The sequence below is a fragment of the Coffea arabica genome, chromosome 1e (genome assembly GCF_036785885.1).
Source record: "Coffea arabica cultivar ET-39 chromosome 1e, Coffea Arabica ET-39 HiFi, whole genome shotgun sequence".
Classification (NCBI taxonomy): Eukaryota; Viridiplantae; Streptophyta; class Magnoliopsida; order Gentianales; family Rubiaceae; genus Coffea; species Coffea arabica.
The window spans coordinates 56,064,934-56,080,894 of NC_092311.1; the positions used below are offsets into that span (position 1 = coordinate 56,064,934).

At 36.1% G+C, this 15,961-nt stretch overlaps 1 protein-coding gene across 3 annotated transcripts; it reads left to right on the forward strand.

The window, feature by feature from the left end:
* Positions 1 to 4,782: 4,782 nt before the first annotated feature.
* Positions 4,783 to 14,991, forward strand: LOC113735653 (vacuolar protein sorting-associated protein 51 homolog). 3 transcript variants are annotated; one of them, XM_027262652.2, is made up of 20 exons: positions 4,783 to 5,146; positions 6,089 to 6,228; positions 6,397 to 6,451; positions 6,535 to 6,642; positions 6,899 to 6,997; positions 7,124 to 7,201; positions 7,922 to 7,999; positions 8,879 to 9,034; positions 9,397 to 9,497; positions 9,608 to 9,675; positions 10,416 to 10,489; positions 10,591 to 10,657; positions 11,140 to 11,258; positions 12,251 to 12,517; positions 12,632 to 12,748; positions 13,438 to 13,509; positions 13,605 to 13,655; positions 13,932 to 14,162; positions 14,242 to 14,418; positions 14,521 to 14,991. In XM_027262652.2, exons 1-20 carry the CDS (start codon positions 4,964 to 4,966, stop codon positions 14,635 to 14,637), a joined length of 2,358 nt encoding a protein of 785 aa, XP_027118453.1. In that variant the 5' UTR covers positions 4,783 to 4,963; the 3' UTR covers positions 14,638 to 14,991. The 3 variants fall into 3 exon arrangements, with proteins under 3 accessions (XP_027118453.1, XP_071922784.1, XP_071922787.1); XM_072066683.1 differs by having other exon boundaries at positions 4,784 to 5,146; positions 6,940 to 6,997; XM_072066686.1 differs by lacking the exon at positions 6,089 to 6,228 and having other exon boundaries at positions 5,127 to 5,146; positions 6,940 to 6,997.
* The last annotated feature ends 970 nt before the right edge of the window (positions 14,992 to 15,961 follow it).

Consider the following 15,961-nt stretch of genomic DNA (forward strand, 5'->3'; position numbering starts at 1 on the left):
AAAAAAAAAAAAATCCCTTCCCCACTCCTTCCCCATCACCCTTCTCTTTCCCTTCTAGCCAATCTAGTAGCGAGGCTAGATCGCATCGGGAAGAGGGATTTTTCCACACACCTGATTGCGGAGAGGGGAAGGTTGAAAATTGCAAAAAAATAAAAAATTTTGACTGGCTTGTGGAGCAGGTGCACGTTGACTGCCGGGCAGTGGAAAAAGGAGAGGGAAGGGCAGAGGGGAGAAGAAGGGGAAAGGGAAGAGATGGGTGGCGGGAGGTGGCATTGGAGAAGGTGCTGGTGGTGGAGCGGATGGTGGTGCTAGAATTGGAGGAGGTGCAGGTAATGGTGCTGGTACTAGTGATGGCGTTAGAGAAGGAGCAGGTGGAGGTGCTGTTGGAGGAGCAGTTGGTGGTGCAGGAGGTGGGGCTGGTGATGGAGTTGGGGGTGGAGCAGGCAGGAGAGTACGAGGAGGGGCTGGTGGAGGCATTGGTGGTGGTGCCGAATATGGAGCAGGTGGAGGCGTGGGAGGAGGGGTTGGAGAAGGTCTTGGCGGAGGTGCTGGAGGTGGGGCTGGTGGCGGGGTAGGGGGTGGAGCGAGTTGGGTTGCTGCTGGGAGACAGAGGTAACGGGGAAGGGGGAGAGGGAAGGAAGAAGAAGAAGAAGAAGAAGAAGAGAGGAGAGAAAAGAAAAAGGAAAGAAAAAAAGAAAAAGAAAGAGAAAGAGAAAAAGAAAAAAAAGAAAAAAAAAGTTTTTTACCTTATACAAAAATTTCAACAAAAATGTTTTTTATCTTACAAAAAACATTTACAAAATTTTTTCAAAGACTTCTACAATGCACACAGGCCCGTAGTCTCATTTGTTCATATTGTAAATATAAAAACACAATTTTGTGAAAATGAGCCTCACACGCGATATTAAAACTGATATACAAGATCTGTTATGACCATGATGACCATGAACCATTTTAGACAGTGCTACCTAATCCTTGCCCCACGTGTCACTAACAGTGGGCTCTCATGTGAGCCCCACAAAAATGAACGCCGCTGTTTTATGTGACACGCTTCAGTAGTTCACGCTACCATGCCGTCCAGAAAAGAATTTTGAGATAATTTTGGAGATCTCCCTTGAGGTTTTTAACGGTCGTGGCTATTTCCACTAAAATTTGCAAAATTACATTTACTTTTTTTTTGTCATGAAAAAAGAGATCACAACAGCTGTCACAAACTTTACAAATATTAAGTTAAAAAAAAGGCTAAAAATGGAAAAAAGGAAAAGAAGATGGTGATGAAGAAACCCTCTCTCACTGACAAAAAAAAAAAATTTTTATCCAAAAGTTGTAATCTCATTTTATCTAGTACGTTGTCTTCCGGTCCCAGTTCCACTGAACGGGCTTCTTATTCAAATTTACAAATGAGTTGACCAAACAATAGAGACGTATTTGTTAAAATAAGTATCTTCACAAATTACTTAATTTTAAAATTTTTAAAAAATCCAAACACCAAAATAGGATGTCTTCAAAACATCGTTTTAGTTTCCGACAAATAACTTCTTGATAATTTTATCATGTAAGTAACGATGATATGAAAATTAACTTGATCCTGTTCACGCTGTCAACTCAATTGTTAGGGACTTAAGTCATCACTATAAGGTTTTAAGTTTCCTTATAGTGATATGAAAATTTAATAATAAAGTAAATACACGTGAACAAAAGTCGGGGTTAACATTCAACCGCTTTCCCATATTATTCTTTGAAATATATTATTGCTTTCACTATGAGTTTTTACTTGTACTATCCCTATAATAAATCATGAAGCGTAAAAATGAGATTACACACCATGCCTCGAGTTGTTGTTGTTATTATTATTATTATAGTATGTGTAGAAATTATTCCCCCTTCTTCTTAGATAGACAGCTACAGAGAAAATAGTGCAAATCTATATCTATATAAATTTGAGAAAGGATTTTCAGGAACAAGCCTCCACAACCCTTCCCACTCTCAACTCTATTTTCCTAGCATTTTACATTTATCTTATTTCGTAAAAAATATCATGGACCCATTACATCCCCACGTTTCCCTCAAATAAGAAGTTAATTCCAACTAAAACTCCCACGTTCTCTCAAACAAAAATGTAACTTCCACTTACATTAAAACTCTAACACTCCCACGTTCCCTCAAACAAAAAAATAACTTCCACTTACATTAAAACTCTTCCCACTTACAATATAGTTGGTACTTGGCCCCTGATCCAACGGAATTGAGGATTGCACTTGATCTCTTCCCAACTGCCACGGAATATACTTGGTACTACTTTTGGGAATTACTACTTTTGGGAATTACTCTTACAATTTCACTCCACACCCACATTTCCATTTCAATTAAAACCCTTTCAATCAACTTCCTTCTCGAACCTCTCTAATTAGCTTCACAATAGAACATGGCCGTTTACAGGCATGTCATCAACACCTGAATTTCAAACTCGCAAGATTGCAACGGAGGAAACATTTGCTAATGAAACGAAAAGGGCGCCACCACGGTCCCGCACAAGAATTGGAACAGTTCCAACAATTTTGCGCCGACGAAAGAGATATCTCACATCAACTACGATGGATAAAATCTCGACTACATCGACTCAAACGCCGCGCCAATCAAATTAGAAGTTTCGGTACTATTTATTCTTTTAATATTGATATTCTTTTAATATTGAAAACCTGATCATATCATGAGTTGTGCTCATGATGTGACTTATGTAGTCTTTACCCCAAACTCTTAATATGGTAACATATTGTAGTACCATCAATTTTGATCACGAAAATAATACTACTATTAATTATGAGTTGTGATCTGTGGAGTTTCTTCATTACTTTGAAATAAGATGTTTAGAAGGTTGACATTAAGAGATTACTACTAGCGGGTAGGTTTGTTTTTTGTGTTTTGGGTTTTTTTTTTGGCAGATTTTGTGTCTTACTGCATTACATGTCCTTGGGCTATTCAAATCGGGATAAAATCATGTCGTGCCCAAACTCTCTCCGGATAAAATCTTACATATATATATATATATATATATATTAAAAATTTCGAACTCTGGAAAAAATCCTATATTTCTTAAGCGTCAAATAAAATGAATCCCCCAACATACTCGAACCTTAGTTATATATTTAGTCACAAAATTGTCTCAACAGCTTGTGTGTGTGTTGTAGTCGATGGATCTTAGGAATGAGGTTCTAAAAAAAATTAAAATTCATGTCACATCTTGATTGTGCTATGCATGGGCACAATCCAGAATTAGATGGGTTCCATTGTTTATAAGAATCAAGTTAGAAGTTTCGCCACTATTTATTCTTTAAATATTGGTATTTTCATTATACTTACAATTATTAATAATATTTCTAATATTATAATATTATTATTGTTTTCATTGTTTATAAGAATCAAGCCGGTATCATCTATTCTTTATATATTGCCATTTTCATTATAATTGCAATTATTAATAATATTTTCAATATTATAATATTATTGCTGTTTCCATTGTTTATAAGAATCAAGTTAGACGTTACAGTACTTATTCTTTAAATATTGGTGTTTCCATTGTTATTTCAATTATTAATAATATTCTCAATATTATATTATTATTGTTGTTTTCATTGTTTGTAAGAATCAAGTTAGAAATTTAGGTCTTATGTATTCTTTAAAATTTGGGAATATTATTGGGATTATTATTGTACTTCTAAGTATTAATAACATTTCGAATATTATAATATTATTGTTGTTTTCATTGTTTATAAGAATGTGGAAATAGTACCAATTGTTTATAAGCACTTTAATAAATGCCACCGCAAGCTCCCCAATGGCTTTGTTAATATGTTACATGTTAACAAATAGTACTAAAAGCTATTATTGCATATGCAGTGGTCAATCCTAATGAATAGGATCACTACAATCTTATCTAATATCAAAGGTTAACATAAATATATTGTCATTTTTACTACCAAAATTGACAATTTGTTTGAGGCAATAATTAACATAATAAAAAATATATTTTACTATTCTAAATGTTTAATTACATATCATAAAAAATATAGTGACTCAAAACTCATATGGTCGAAATCATGCTTCACATTTCACATCGAGTTCACCCACTAAATAATGTCTCAAACATGAAATATTATCAACTACTATCAGAAACATTACCAAATTAAGGATAGATTTTCTCAAATCTTACTATTAAATACACATATTACCATTCATTAATTAAAAAATAATATTTTATAATATTATTTTATAGTAAAATAATATTTTATTATTTTTAAATTCTTCCATAGATTGTAATTTTTTTTAATAATGTAAGCACCGTGCGTAGCACGGGTATTCACACTAGTTCGTAAAAATGGTAAAGCGTCTAGAATGGTAAAATTGGAAAAGTTTGTATAGGTTGGTGTTGTGAGTAGTGGGATGAATAATGTAATAGTTTGATTATATTTAAGTTTGCGTAGATAATTGTGCATGTTAAGGTTTGTGTTTTTCTTTTCATGTGCGTTGGGACCATTTTACTCTTCTAATACTCGCGCAAAAAATGAAATATAAAAAATGTACCACACAGTGATATTAAAACAAAAATTCTCTAAAAAACTTATGCATTTTTAAATTATTATGAATAAAAATGTAATCAACACGTGTTGATTTTCAAGCAATCGCTCCATTTTTACCTCTACTCTTCTTAACCAGTTAACCGTGTGTTAATACCAGTATGAATTCAAGTCGGACTACGTCGTATTGGGGAAGTTGTTGGAATAAGACAACTCGTGCTACATAAATCTCACTCCGGCCTAACCCCCCAGTACCGTCTCTCCCCGGAGAAGAGCTTCCGGCGTCGAATTTATGCAGCTGTTGCGAGCACGACGAATCGATCTGTAGATTAAAAAACACAAATGAAGAGATAGAGGAAGAAGAATAAAATAAAAAAAAGGTGCAAAAAATGGGGTCGGACGACGTGCCTTTGGACGACAAGGCGAAGAGAATGAGAGATCTGTTATCCAGTTTCTACTCTCCAGATCCTTCTTCGGCTTCGATGCCTGTCAACAACACTTCCTCAAGGTTTGCCACGCTGGACACCATTAATACCCCTTCCTTCGACGCCGATCAGTACATGAATCTTCTGGTATGCCTCAATCTTACTTCTCTTTCCATTTTCAATTCCCCTCGGATCACTGATTATTTGAGGTTTTGATTTTGCACGCTTTTGCGATAAGATAAAACTCTCTCCTGTTTATGATGCATGGTAAGCAGCACAGCTGAAAATTTTTGATACGCTATGATTGCTAACGATATAGACAATCAGAGAGCTGTAAAGTTTTGATATAATTGCTATGTTCAAGGCAAACATCTGAATCAAATGACATTGAGATGGAAGCAAAAAATTTAAAAAAGAAAGTAACCACCAAAATGATTAAAAAATGCTAGCCGGCACTGAAATTATTTCAAGCTATGTTCTAATCCTTTGGAGGGCAGTGCAGCTCCTCATCATAGTTGACTGTCTGAGAGTGGGTGGATGAGGGTTTTATACCATTGGTGCTCCTCCGTCAAGTGAATTAACCTATGTTTGTGTCCTTCACTGGCGCTGAAAATTTACCTGTCTTCATTTCAATATTAGCGGTTTACATCTGCTGAAACTGGACCTTGTAAAGTTGAACTGGTTCTTCAGTGGTTAAGGTCACTTGGCGTTGAACTCTTGAACTTTTTTGTTTGGCTTACTACAATTGTCATTCTGATGTTTGCTACCTTGGGTTCGCTGGAAGGCTGCGTTGAGATGCCAAGAAGGAATGTTTGTTCTATCTTGCAGAAGAGTTGCTAAATGCTTTGGTATTAATTTGTGTATAGCAATGTGCTGGCTAGTTATATTTTGGTTCTGGTTTGCCCTTTTCATATTAGCTTTTGGCATTATCTGATGTTTGTAGGAAAGCGTTTTAAAGGTAGATATCTTAGTAATGTAGCTTTTAAATAAATGGGTTGCAGCAACAATAATTCTCGAAGCTATTCCAGTAATATCCTCTGGTATTTTATATGATCACTTGACTTAGTAGTTTTCTCATATTGACTGTAGATTCAAAAGTCAAATTTGGAGGGCTTGCTTCAGAAGCATGTTGAAATGGCTGCTGAGATAAAAAATCTCGACACTGACTTGCAAATGTTAGTGTATGAAAATTACAACAAGTTTATTAGTGCAACAGATACAATTAAAAGGTAGAAACCTCTGGTCAATGATTTTTAGATGAGTTTGTTGAACTCTTGTAGTTTCATGTTCCCAATTCAAAATTGAAATTTTGGTTGTTAATTCCTGTTATGTGTTTTAGCAGAGATAGTTTCTTTATGCCATTGTTCAAGAACTTATGGGTGTCTATTAATTTGCAGAATGAATAACAATATTGTTGGTATGGAGGCCAACATGGAACAGCTTCTTGAAAAGGTGCTGCATGTGCTATATTTCCTTTATTGGGCCTACTCAGCTTATGAAACATGAGAAGAAATAACTAATTAGAGCTTTTACAGATAATTTCTGTGCAATCTAGAAGTGATGGGGTCAATACTTCTCTCTTTGAAAAGAGAGAGCATATTGAAAAATTGCACCGCACTCGTAATCTTCTCCGAAAAGTTCAGGTATCAAAATTTTTTTGGAAAATTTCAATTTCTGCACCTCTAGTGTTCCCTAAGCAGTCTCGTGTGACTTTTTAGTATTTTACTTTGGTATCATGCACTACTTGATTTTAAGGTCTGGTTTTAATGCAAGACCTGTAAATCATTCCTCATCTAGTCAATTTTTTTTTTTTTGGAGCAGTGATTGTTTTTCCCATGCATTACATAAATCCACATTTTGACCATTATGAATCCAATTCATCTTGTTTGGAAAGTACAGTTCATTTATGACCTACCGACTAGACTTGGGAAATGTATCAGATCAGAAGCTTATGCTGATGCAGTGAGGTTCTACATAGGAGCCATGCCGATATTCAAGGTAATTGCTTTTTAAGAACCTTAGTTAATCATATGCTAGTTTGTGGACTCATGATTGTGAAGGAATGCCAGTTCAAGATCTCTACTTGACGAGTCTCACACTCTCTCCTTGCCTTTGTATTTCAAGGCCTACGGGGATTCATCATTCCAGGACTGTAAGCGAGCATCAGAAGAAGCAGTGGGCATTATTACCAAAAACCTGCAGGTACATTATCTTTTTTTGGTTAAATAAGGTGGTCAAACCTGTACATGTCTGAGAAGTCTGAAGAGTGAGTTAATTGAAATCTCTGTTTTCAATGCTAATACACGATGTAGCCAAAAAACTTATGAAATGTTTATTGGTTGATGTGTGGCAAGATATATCATAGGCATGATTTGCTTTAGATTACATTCCAAGTTGATTAGATGCTGATTGAAATTGATGACTGGCTTGTTGTAGCTGCATTTGGGATTTGATTTTTGAGCACATTAGTTGAAGTCCAATGGAGCAATTGCACTACATTTTATAATACTGAGGGAGGCTGAGTTTTACACACATGAATTTTGATGTTTCATTTTCTCTCCATATTTATGAATTGTGGGCATCTTTTCATTTTAGGTTCTTAAAAGTGATAAAAATAGTAATCTATAACTCCTTTTGTTCTGCTATCTGGTGAGTCAAAGGATGGTGTTATCAAGATTTCAGCTGATATGAATAACCATTAGTAGTTAGGACTGTAGTCTATACAATTAGGCACTTATATCCATGGATGAACCTTAGAGTTATGCAGATGGTTTGATCTCCTTCTCTTGGTAAGTTTGTGAGTTGCTATAGAAGTAATGCATCATTAGGTTTTAGATTTTTGTGGTGAACTCCTGCCTGTAAGTGGGGCATCTGAATAAACAATTACAGTGGAATGATATACTTACTTACTATTACTTTCAGGGAAAAGTATTCTCAGATTCTGAATCTATACAAGCAAGGGCTGAGGCTGTGATGCTTCTTAAGCAGTTGAATTTTCCGGTTCGTATATGATTGTCTTATCCATCGTTGGCACAAGAGCTTTTTAACATTAGCTTTGTCACCTTTAGTTTTATTAATCATTTCACAGTTTGGAACCATATATGATGTCTCGTTTAGTGTCTTTGCTGCACAAGACTTTGTATACTACTTGATTCAGTGTGCGTGGTCCTGCAGTCATCTCCCTTCCCCAACCCCCGCCAACTACCCTTCTCACCCCCCCTTCTCCTCGTTCCCCTCTCCCCTCCCCTCCTCCCTCATTTCCACCCTCCCTCTTCCTTCCTTCTCTTCCCCCTCCCTCTCCCCACCTGGCTCCCTTGCTTCTTGTGACCAGATATGGGGAGGGGAAGGAACGGGGGATGCAGGGTGGGCGGAGGAGAGAAGGGTGAAGAAGGGGAGGGAAGAGGAAGGAGGAAGGGGGGGTGGGAAGATGATGGAGGAGGGTGGCAGTGGGTGGGAGGTGGTGGTGGAGAAAGAAAGGTGGTGATTTTTTTAAAAATTTTTGGTTGTTTTTGTTAGGCGTGTCTAGGATGTTTTTGGGGTGTGTTTCTGTAGACTTGTATTTGACAAACTAGTTTTGGCGAACAAACTCTTACCCATACAGAGCCTAAGTTTCTATACAAACTCTTCATATGGTTCCCACGATATTACACCTGATGCTATTAAATAATGGTCATTGAAAGCCTTCTCTTGCCATCTAATGTACTCATCAGTTCTTGAATAAACTGTGGTATTCTGCACCCAAAAGCAACTTTACAATTACCCAAGCTAATTGTGAATTTTTTTAATTAACAAATGAGGAGAAAGTTTTGGCAGTTGTCACTTGCGTATGTTGGTTGTGTATTTCTACATGATCTTTGATAGTTTGTCTTTTTTTGACAGGTAGAGAATTTGAAAGTGAAACTGTTTGAGAAATTAGAACAGTTTCTTGTTGACCTTCATCTTGAATCTAAGGAAATTGCCCATGTTTCAGCTACACTTGATGGACCTAATAATCATGGAAATGTTACTGATCCAGCTTCTTCTGCTGCCCATGAGGTCAGTAGCAATCAAAATCCAAGTTGTAGTTTCTCCAATTTGATTGCAAATTGGGTGATGTCAGACAATGCTTGTGTGTATCGGGAAGGAATGCTAACCAATGTAAAATTGTTCTAGAAACCAAGTGATAGATAGTAAGGTTAGTTGTGATCCACTTAAATCTGAATTAGTAAAATGCTGATTCGTCATCCAACTGAAAGGGACCAATGGAATAGAGGAAGATAGTTTCTTCTGGATAGGACTCTACAAGTAACTTGACCAATTTGTTACTCTGAAATATGTAAAACAATCTCACATGTTTGTGTACCCTTTGTTAACATTCGTAAATTATGTTTGGTAAATCGGAGTTTCTCATATTTCAGTCCTCTATTCATGAATTTGCGGAAGCTATTCGTGCTTATCGAGTTATATTCCCTGATTCAGAGCAGCAACTCGTACGACTTGCACAAGACTTGGTTAATATGTAAGTTTGCCATTTTAGTATTTTTTTTGATTACCTGCTTGTATTTGCTCATTTCTGATCAAATGTTTCTTATCAGATTTTACTTATTCTGACTTTTCTCTAACCACTAGGCACTTTGAGGCTGTCCATCGACATATTAAGAAGCAACTTCAATCTGAAGATCTTTTGGAAATGCTTTGTAAGTTGACTTTTACCAACCTGTGCTTCGTGACTTCTGTAATCCCTGGTAAAATAGAACTGCTTAGGCACCAGAGAAGATTTGGCCTGAAGCAGAGGCTGGCTTTTAACTTTTATCTGGAAAATTTAATCTTTGATTTCTATGCTGAATAAACTCTTCCTGCCTTCTCCTAAGCTTGTTTAGCTGTACTTCATTAGATTGATTAGGAAATTTTTTCTTGAATTAGTTGTTTACGCAGTTTAGTTATTTTCTTCTTTTTTTGTTATGTAATTATTTTGCTTTGTGATTCATTGCATCATTACCTTCTGTTCATTTGCGTAACTGCATTGGAGATAAATTAGGTTCATTTGCATTGGAGATAAATTAGAGTAATTATCCCAACTGGTAGGTGTCTCTATGTCTCTCTCTCTTAAGTCTTAAATATGTCTATTTCTAATATTGAGTGGGACTTTAAAGTCCTTTATCTCTGTGTTTTCATTTCATTTTTATCAAGAAGAGGAGAAGAAAGAAGAGAAGCTTGATGTCTTTGACTTTTTTCTTTCTGGGAACCATTAGCACGTTTCTGCATGATCACAAAATTCTTCGAGCATATGAAGATACCATTTTAAGTTTTAATGACACTATCTTATTTTTGTGAAACTTGTTCATGTTTAATATCTGTGCATATTACCTGTATTTTGTAAATTATGCTATCATAGTGTTATATTGACTCCACTGCTTCTCACCCATCTTTTTTGCAGGGGTTATATGGTCTGATGTGCTTTTGATGGATGAAGTGTTACCAGAAGCTGCCATTTCTGATTTTTCTTTGGTGGTACTAATTTATGATTTCTAGCTTTGCAATTAATTGGATTTTATGCCCCCTTTCTAGATTAGCAATTTTTTGTCATCATTAATGAACCTTCTATATTTTAGGCTGCTCGAAATGCGGTCAAGGAATATGTTGCTAGTACTTTTAGTCATCTTCTACTTGGCATTACAGGTGAGTTCTAGTGTTTGGGAAGCTGGTGAGGATTTTAATTCTGATTATCTGAGTTTACTATTTGTTGAAATTAGCTGAACTTTGAGAAGGATTCACTATGGGATAAAGAATCAGACCAGTTTAACTTACTAATTAAAATTTTTAATTGTGAGAACTAGTTTTTTAGTCTTTCAGTATTCTGCTTTTGTGTCTAGAGTAAATACGACGCATTCTACTTTGAGATCTGAATTTTGAGAAGCCATGTCTTGCTGTTTTGAGTTCAGAAAGTATTTAAGGAGTTGGAATATTCAATAATAAACATTCATTTTCTGCTGCTAAAGGAACTTGATAGGTTTCAAGTGTTGGCCCTTCTGGGTAATCCTCAACAGAGTTTGGTTAAGTCAGAGGACATTATTCATTTAAATATGATGAATTAGCAATTCAAGTTTCAAAGGAACAGATCATTTGATGAAAAGTTGATTTACCATCTTCTTAACTGGCAGGTACCATCATGAAAGTCCAGGATAGGCAAAAGGTGGGTGTAGAAGAAGAATACCCTTTGCAGTCTGTGCTTGAAGCAAGCAAAAAAGCTGTAATTCAAGGCTGTATGAATGTCTTGCTGGTAAGAGCTGGTAGCTTGTGGCTTTCGGTAAAGCCAGGACTTCTGAAATTGCATGTCATTTTTCCTTTGAAAGTCTCTCAATAAAATTTTAAAATATGGGGATCAAAAGGAATAGGAGGAGCAAGGATGAGGGGTAATGAACAAGGTTGTCTTCTAGAATGCCTATGCTCTGATTATCTACATTTTCTGCTTGCCCCTACACTGTGTAACAAGGTTGAAGTCTCTTGATGTCACTGCCTACAGAGTTTTGTAGGACATCAATAACAAGGTTGTTTCGAGGATGGCGGGTAATGATCAAGGTTGTTTTCATGAATGCCTGTGCTGCTATACTTCATTGTAAAACTCTGTTTCTTTTTGTTTTCCCCCTTTGTGCTTGTGTGTGTGTGTTGCAGGTAGGGGTGAGGAGTAGGTTGTGTTGTTCCATTTTTTGAGTAAATATACCTTCACCTGCTAGCTTGAACAACCACAAATCCTGCCATCAATTGCCAATTATGAGTACAGAAAAAGCTACAATGTGGATTCTCTCTGTATAAAATACATTTCACTATTTTATGAATGCCATATGCTGGTAATGTGTTCCTACCCAGATTACATTGATTCAAACTCATTAAGTTTAACAGGTTTGGGGATTTATGCATCACGAGGAACAACTTTTGTCATGTGTAGGAAGACAAACTTATTTTGTATTGATGCTTAGTTGATTTGTGTTAAATGAATTGCTTATTGTAATGAATATGCTTGCAATATTGTAAAGCCACATCTTGAAGTCTATTGATGTCCTACACTGTGTAGGCAGTGACCAATTGTTGTTGCTTAACAGGTCCCATAAGTTGGTATTTCCATAATTCTTGACATTTTTCTCTTTTTTGGGTGGCAAAGGAGGCTTCGTTGTTTATTCTGCAATGCATGTTACTGATTCCATTGAACGGAAGATTACCTGTTATGTTCTTCTTGATTAGTTCTCAGTCTTTTCCATGGATTTCATATTTCAGGATTTCCGTCAGCTTCTTGATGAAAAACTTGAACTATCATTGAAGTTGAGAGACTTAACTATTGACTGGGTACAAGAAGGATTTCAAGAATTCTTCAGAAAACTCAATGAGCGATTCCTCTTTCTTTCAGGCAAGAGTAACTCAGGTAGTCAAGATCTAAGTTTGACACAGGGACTGCAAGGAGAAAAGGTCCTTCCTGGGCTTGTTCTTCTGCTTGCTCAACTATCTCTTTTCATTGAGCAAAGTGCTATCCCAAGAATTACCGAGGTCACTTTCTGTTCTGTGTTTTTATTGTGTTTGTTTCTGCATTCTACTAGAGCATATGTCATGTCCATTAGATTCTGAAGACTTTCTAAAAAATCCTATCTTTAACGGTGTCAGGAAATAGCTTCTTCCTTTTCTTCTGGTGGTGCTCGGGGTTATGAGTATGGCCCTGCTTTCATCCCTGCAGTGATTTGTCGCACCTTCCGGGCAGCTGGGGAGAAGTGCTTGGACCATGTATGGATTTTTGGATCATCTTTTGCACTGCTTGTATCTGATGTTTCACTTTCTTGGTTTTCTAATTTCCCTACCCCTCTATTTCCTTTTGCATATGAGATTATGCTCTAGGGATCTTCCTTAAGGTTCTTTTCTAATTTCTGCTCACAACCATGTTTGACTATTGGACTTGATGGTAGCAAGAATATCATGTCAGCCTGAGCAACATCAGTAATTTCATGATTATTACTGCATAGGTTAATTGAATTTCAATAATTCAAGGAAAATGTCTTAGATTATTATTTAAAAGAAGCTGAATTTTTTGTTCTTGCTCATCAAAAACTTTCACTTTACTTTCTATGTGCAAAATTTTTACGTTTGTGTAGTGAAATTTGGAGGGCTATTAGCCTAGCTCGCTAGATTCGAGACTCAAAATCTATCTCATATTATTATTTCAAAGAAGCCAAATTTCTTGTTCTCATTCAAAACTTCAGTTTCTACATGCAAAATCTCTACTTTTCACATTTGTGTAGTGAATTTTGGAGGACTATTACCCTAGCTCACTAGATTCGGGACACAATCAGATCCTTTGAGGTCATATCTTGCCTAAGAGAATGGAAGATGAAAGTGGAATCCTTGCTTGAAGTAAATATAAATTTCTGAATCTGATGTAAAAAGTAGCCATTGAGTACTTTATTTTTTTCTTTCAGTATGTAAGGTTAAGAACTCAAAAGATATCAGTTCTGTTGCGAAAGAGGTTTACAACACCAAACTGGGTTAAGGTTAGTTAATTCTGTAAAATTTTTGCAGTGAATAGTTCAAAATCTATACCCTCCATAAGTTTGGCTAATATTTTGAGCTTCTCCTTTTATGATAGCACAAGGAGCCAAGAGAGGTTCATATGTTTGTTGATCTGCTGCTTCAAGAGGTAATTTCTTTCATTTTCTAACATGATCTTTCTGTTGTAAACTCTGATTCGTATCATATAAATGTTTTCTTAAGCTGTGATCAATTTCTGACCTCTTGCAATGTGCATATTTTTTATGAGGGAGAAATGAGAATATAAGATGTTGGAGCTGTCAGAGTGCGTGTGTGTGTGTTGCACAAAAGTTCAAGTCTGAGAAAGTTAACTTTCTTCATCTCATTCTTTCGTTGACATTTTGATAACCAAGTAACTTACTTTCTTCATTAATCTTGTTTTTAGTTCGAAGCCATAAGAGGCGAAGTAAAGCAGATTTTACCTCCAGAACTTAGCCGTAAACATCATCGTACAGACAGTAACGGGAGCACCACTTCTTCTCGCAGCAATCCTTTGAGAGATGACAGAATGAACCGGTCAAATACCCAAAGGGCCAGGAGCCAGCTACTGGAAACCCATCTAGCAAAATTGTTTAAACAAAAAGTGGAGATATTTACGAAAATTGAATTCACACAGGTTTGGTAGGAGTGCTTGTTGCTGGGTAATTTACATTATTCCCAAATAAAGCTGTGATAATATTGATATCATATTGCAGGAATCAGTTGTAACTACAATTTTAAAACTTTGCTTGAAGAGTTTGCAAGAGTTTGTTCGCCTCCAAACATTCAATCGGAGGGGATTTCAGCAAATTCAGTTGGACATTGAATTTCTCAGAACTACTCTTAAGGATACTTCTGAAGACGAGGCTGCTACTGATTTCCTACTTGATGAGGTAAGAAAGTGCTTTTAAGTCATGGTAGTGTATGGCTGCTTTTCGAATGAGATAGAATTTTGCAACAGAAATCACCGGGTTGGCCTTTGCTTTGATTTACAGGTGGTGGTTGCTGCTGCAGAACGTTGTCTTGATCCTGTTCCTTTGGATCAGCCCATCTTAGACAAACTTATACAAGTGAAGGTGGCAAAGAGTTCAGAACAGAATCTGAATCCATAGCAAAGTGTACCCGGTGATATGATGACTGGTCGTGTTATTTGTGTAATTTCCCTTCCCTCGAGGCCTGTGATCACTGATATGAATCCAACTGAGAGGCCAAAATATTTTGATGTATAAAGAAAATTGCTCCTCAAAGGCTGCTGATCTGGTTTAGAGGCTGATTATACCAGGCCATCCATATCTGTCCTCTCAAGGTTCATTGAGATTTTCTCGTTCGAATCAAGTTGCACGAGAGCACCATTGCTCCGTTTCATGGCCTGACAATGGAACGCATTTTGTACTGGTAATTTTTTTTTCTAACTTTCAGTACGCTGTCGCTGGGAAGTGCAAAATGAATGTTTCTGTTGCAAAACATATGGGTTGGTTGCGAAATGATGGTCCGGCTACTACGTTGTTCTGGAAGTTGCGATTCAGATCAGAATACGTCATTGCTCTTTTGATGGCTCCGAAATCAGTTTCTCTTTCCCCGCCCCTCCTCCCATTTTGGTTTTACTAGTATTCAGTAGCATCCAGGGTGCGTGCCTAATGCTCGCTATGAAATTTATTAATGATGGCAATCTAGCTCTCCTAAGACTCATAGATTGTCCCATTTATAATAGCCACTACCATATACTATCTGGATTTGATGATTATGATTTGGCACATTTAATTATACGAAATTTTATACTATTAAGATTTTAAAATTTTTTTAGCAGATTTTTCCCACCATTTCACCGGTTTTTTCTCAGAAAAAATCCAAAAAAACTATATCTTGTTGAGTAACAAATAGCCAAGTTGCAATGAGCAATTCTAATTGATTATTACGTAAAGGACTGTGGTGGCACAAAAATGAATTGAGGGACTTATATTGCAAAACCCATCATCCGTGTCTTAACCCCACATGTGACTTTACTGGGGACAATTGGTCTTAGAGACTAAGGTGGCATTAAAGAAAAATTAGGAAGAATATTGCGAAGGTTGGTGTTCATGTCACAGCTGAGAAATTGTATTAAAATGACAAGTTTACTCTTTTCAACATGGGCCAAATATTTGAGCTGTGAAGGGTATATTTATCATTAAAAAATTGTGGGGACGTTTCGTTTGAATTAATTATTTTTAAAATTTTGTACTGTAGTAAAATTTTTAAATTATATTTTAGAATATTTTTAGAATATATTTTAAAATATTTAAGAGCAATTAAATTTTTAGAATATTTTTTAAATATAAAAAAATTGAGATTACTTTTTAAAATTTTTTATAATATTTAAAAAACTAATTTTTGAAAAACTCAATAATCCAAATGGGTGGATGGCAGAAAATTACTTCAATACGAGGAGTGATATAG

Coding starts and splice junctions, on each gene's coding strand:
- LOC113735653 (XM_027262652.2), top strand. CDS start 4,964: ATGGGGTCGGACGACGTGCCTTTGGACGACAAGGCGAAGAGAATGAGA. Junction 5,147..6,088: donor ATCAGTACATGAATCTTCTG/GTATGCCTCAAT, acceptor TATTGACTGTAG/ATTCAAAAGTCAAATTTGGA. Junction 7,202..7,921: donor TTATTACCAAAAACCTGCAG/GTACATTATCTT, acceptor TATTACTTTCAG/GGAAAAGTATTCTCAGATTC.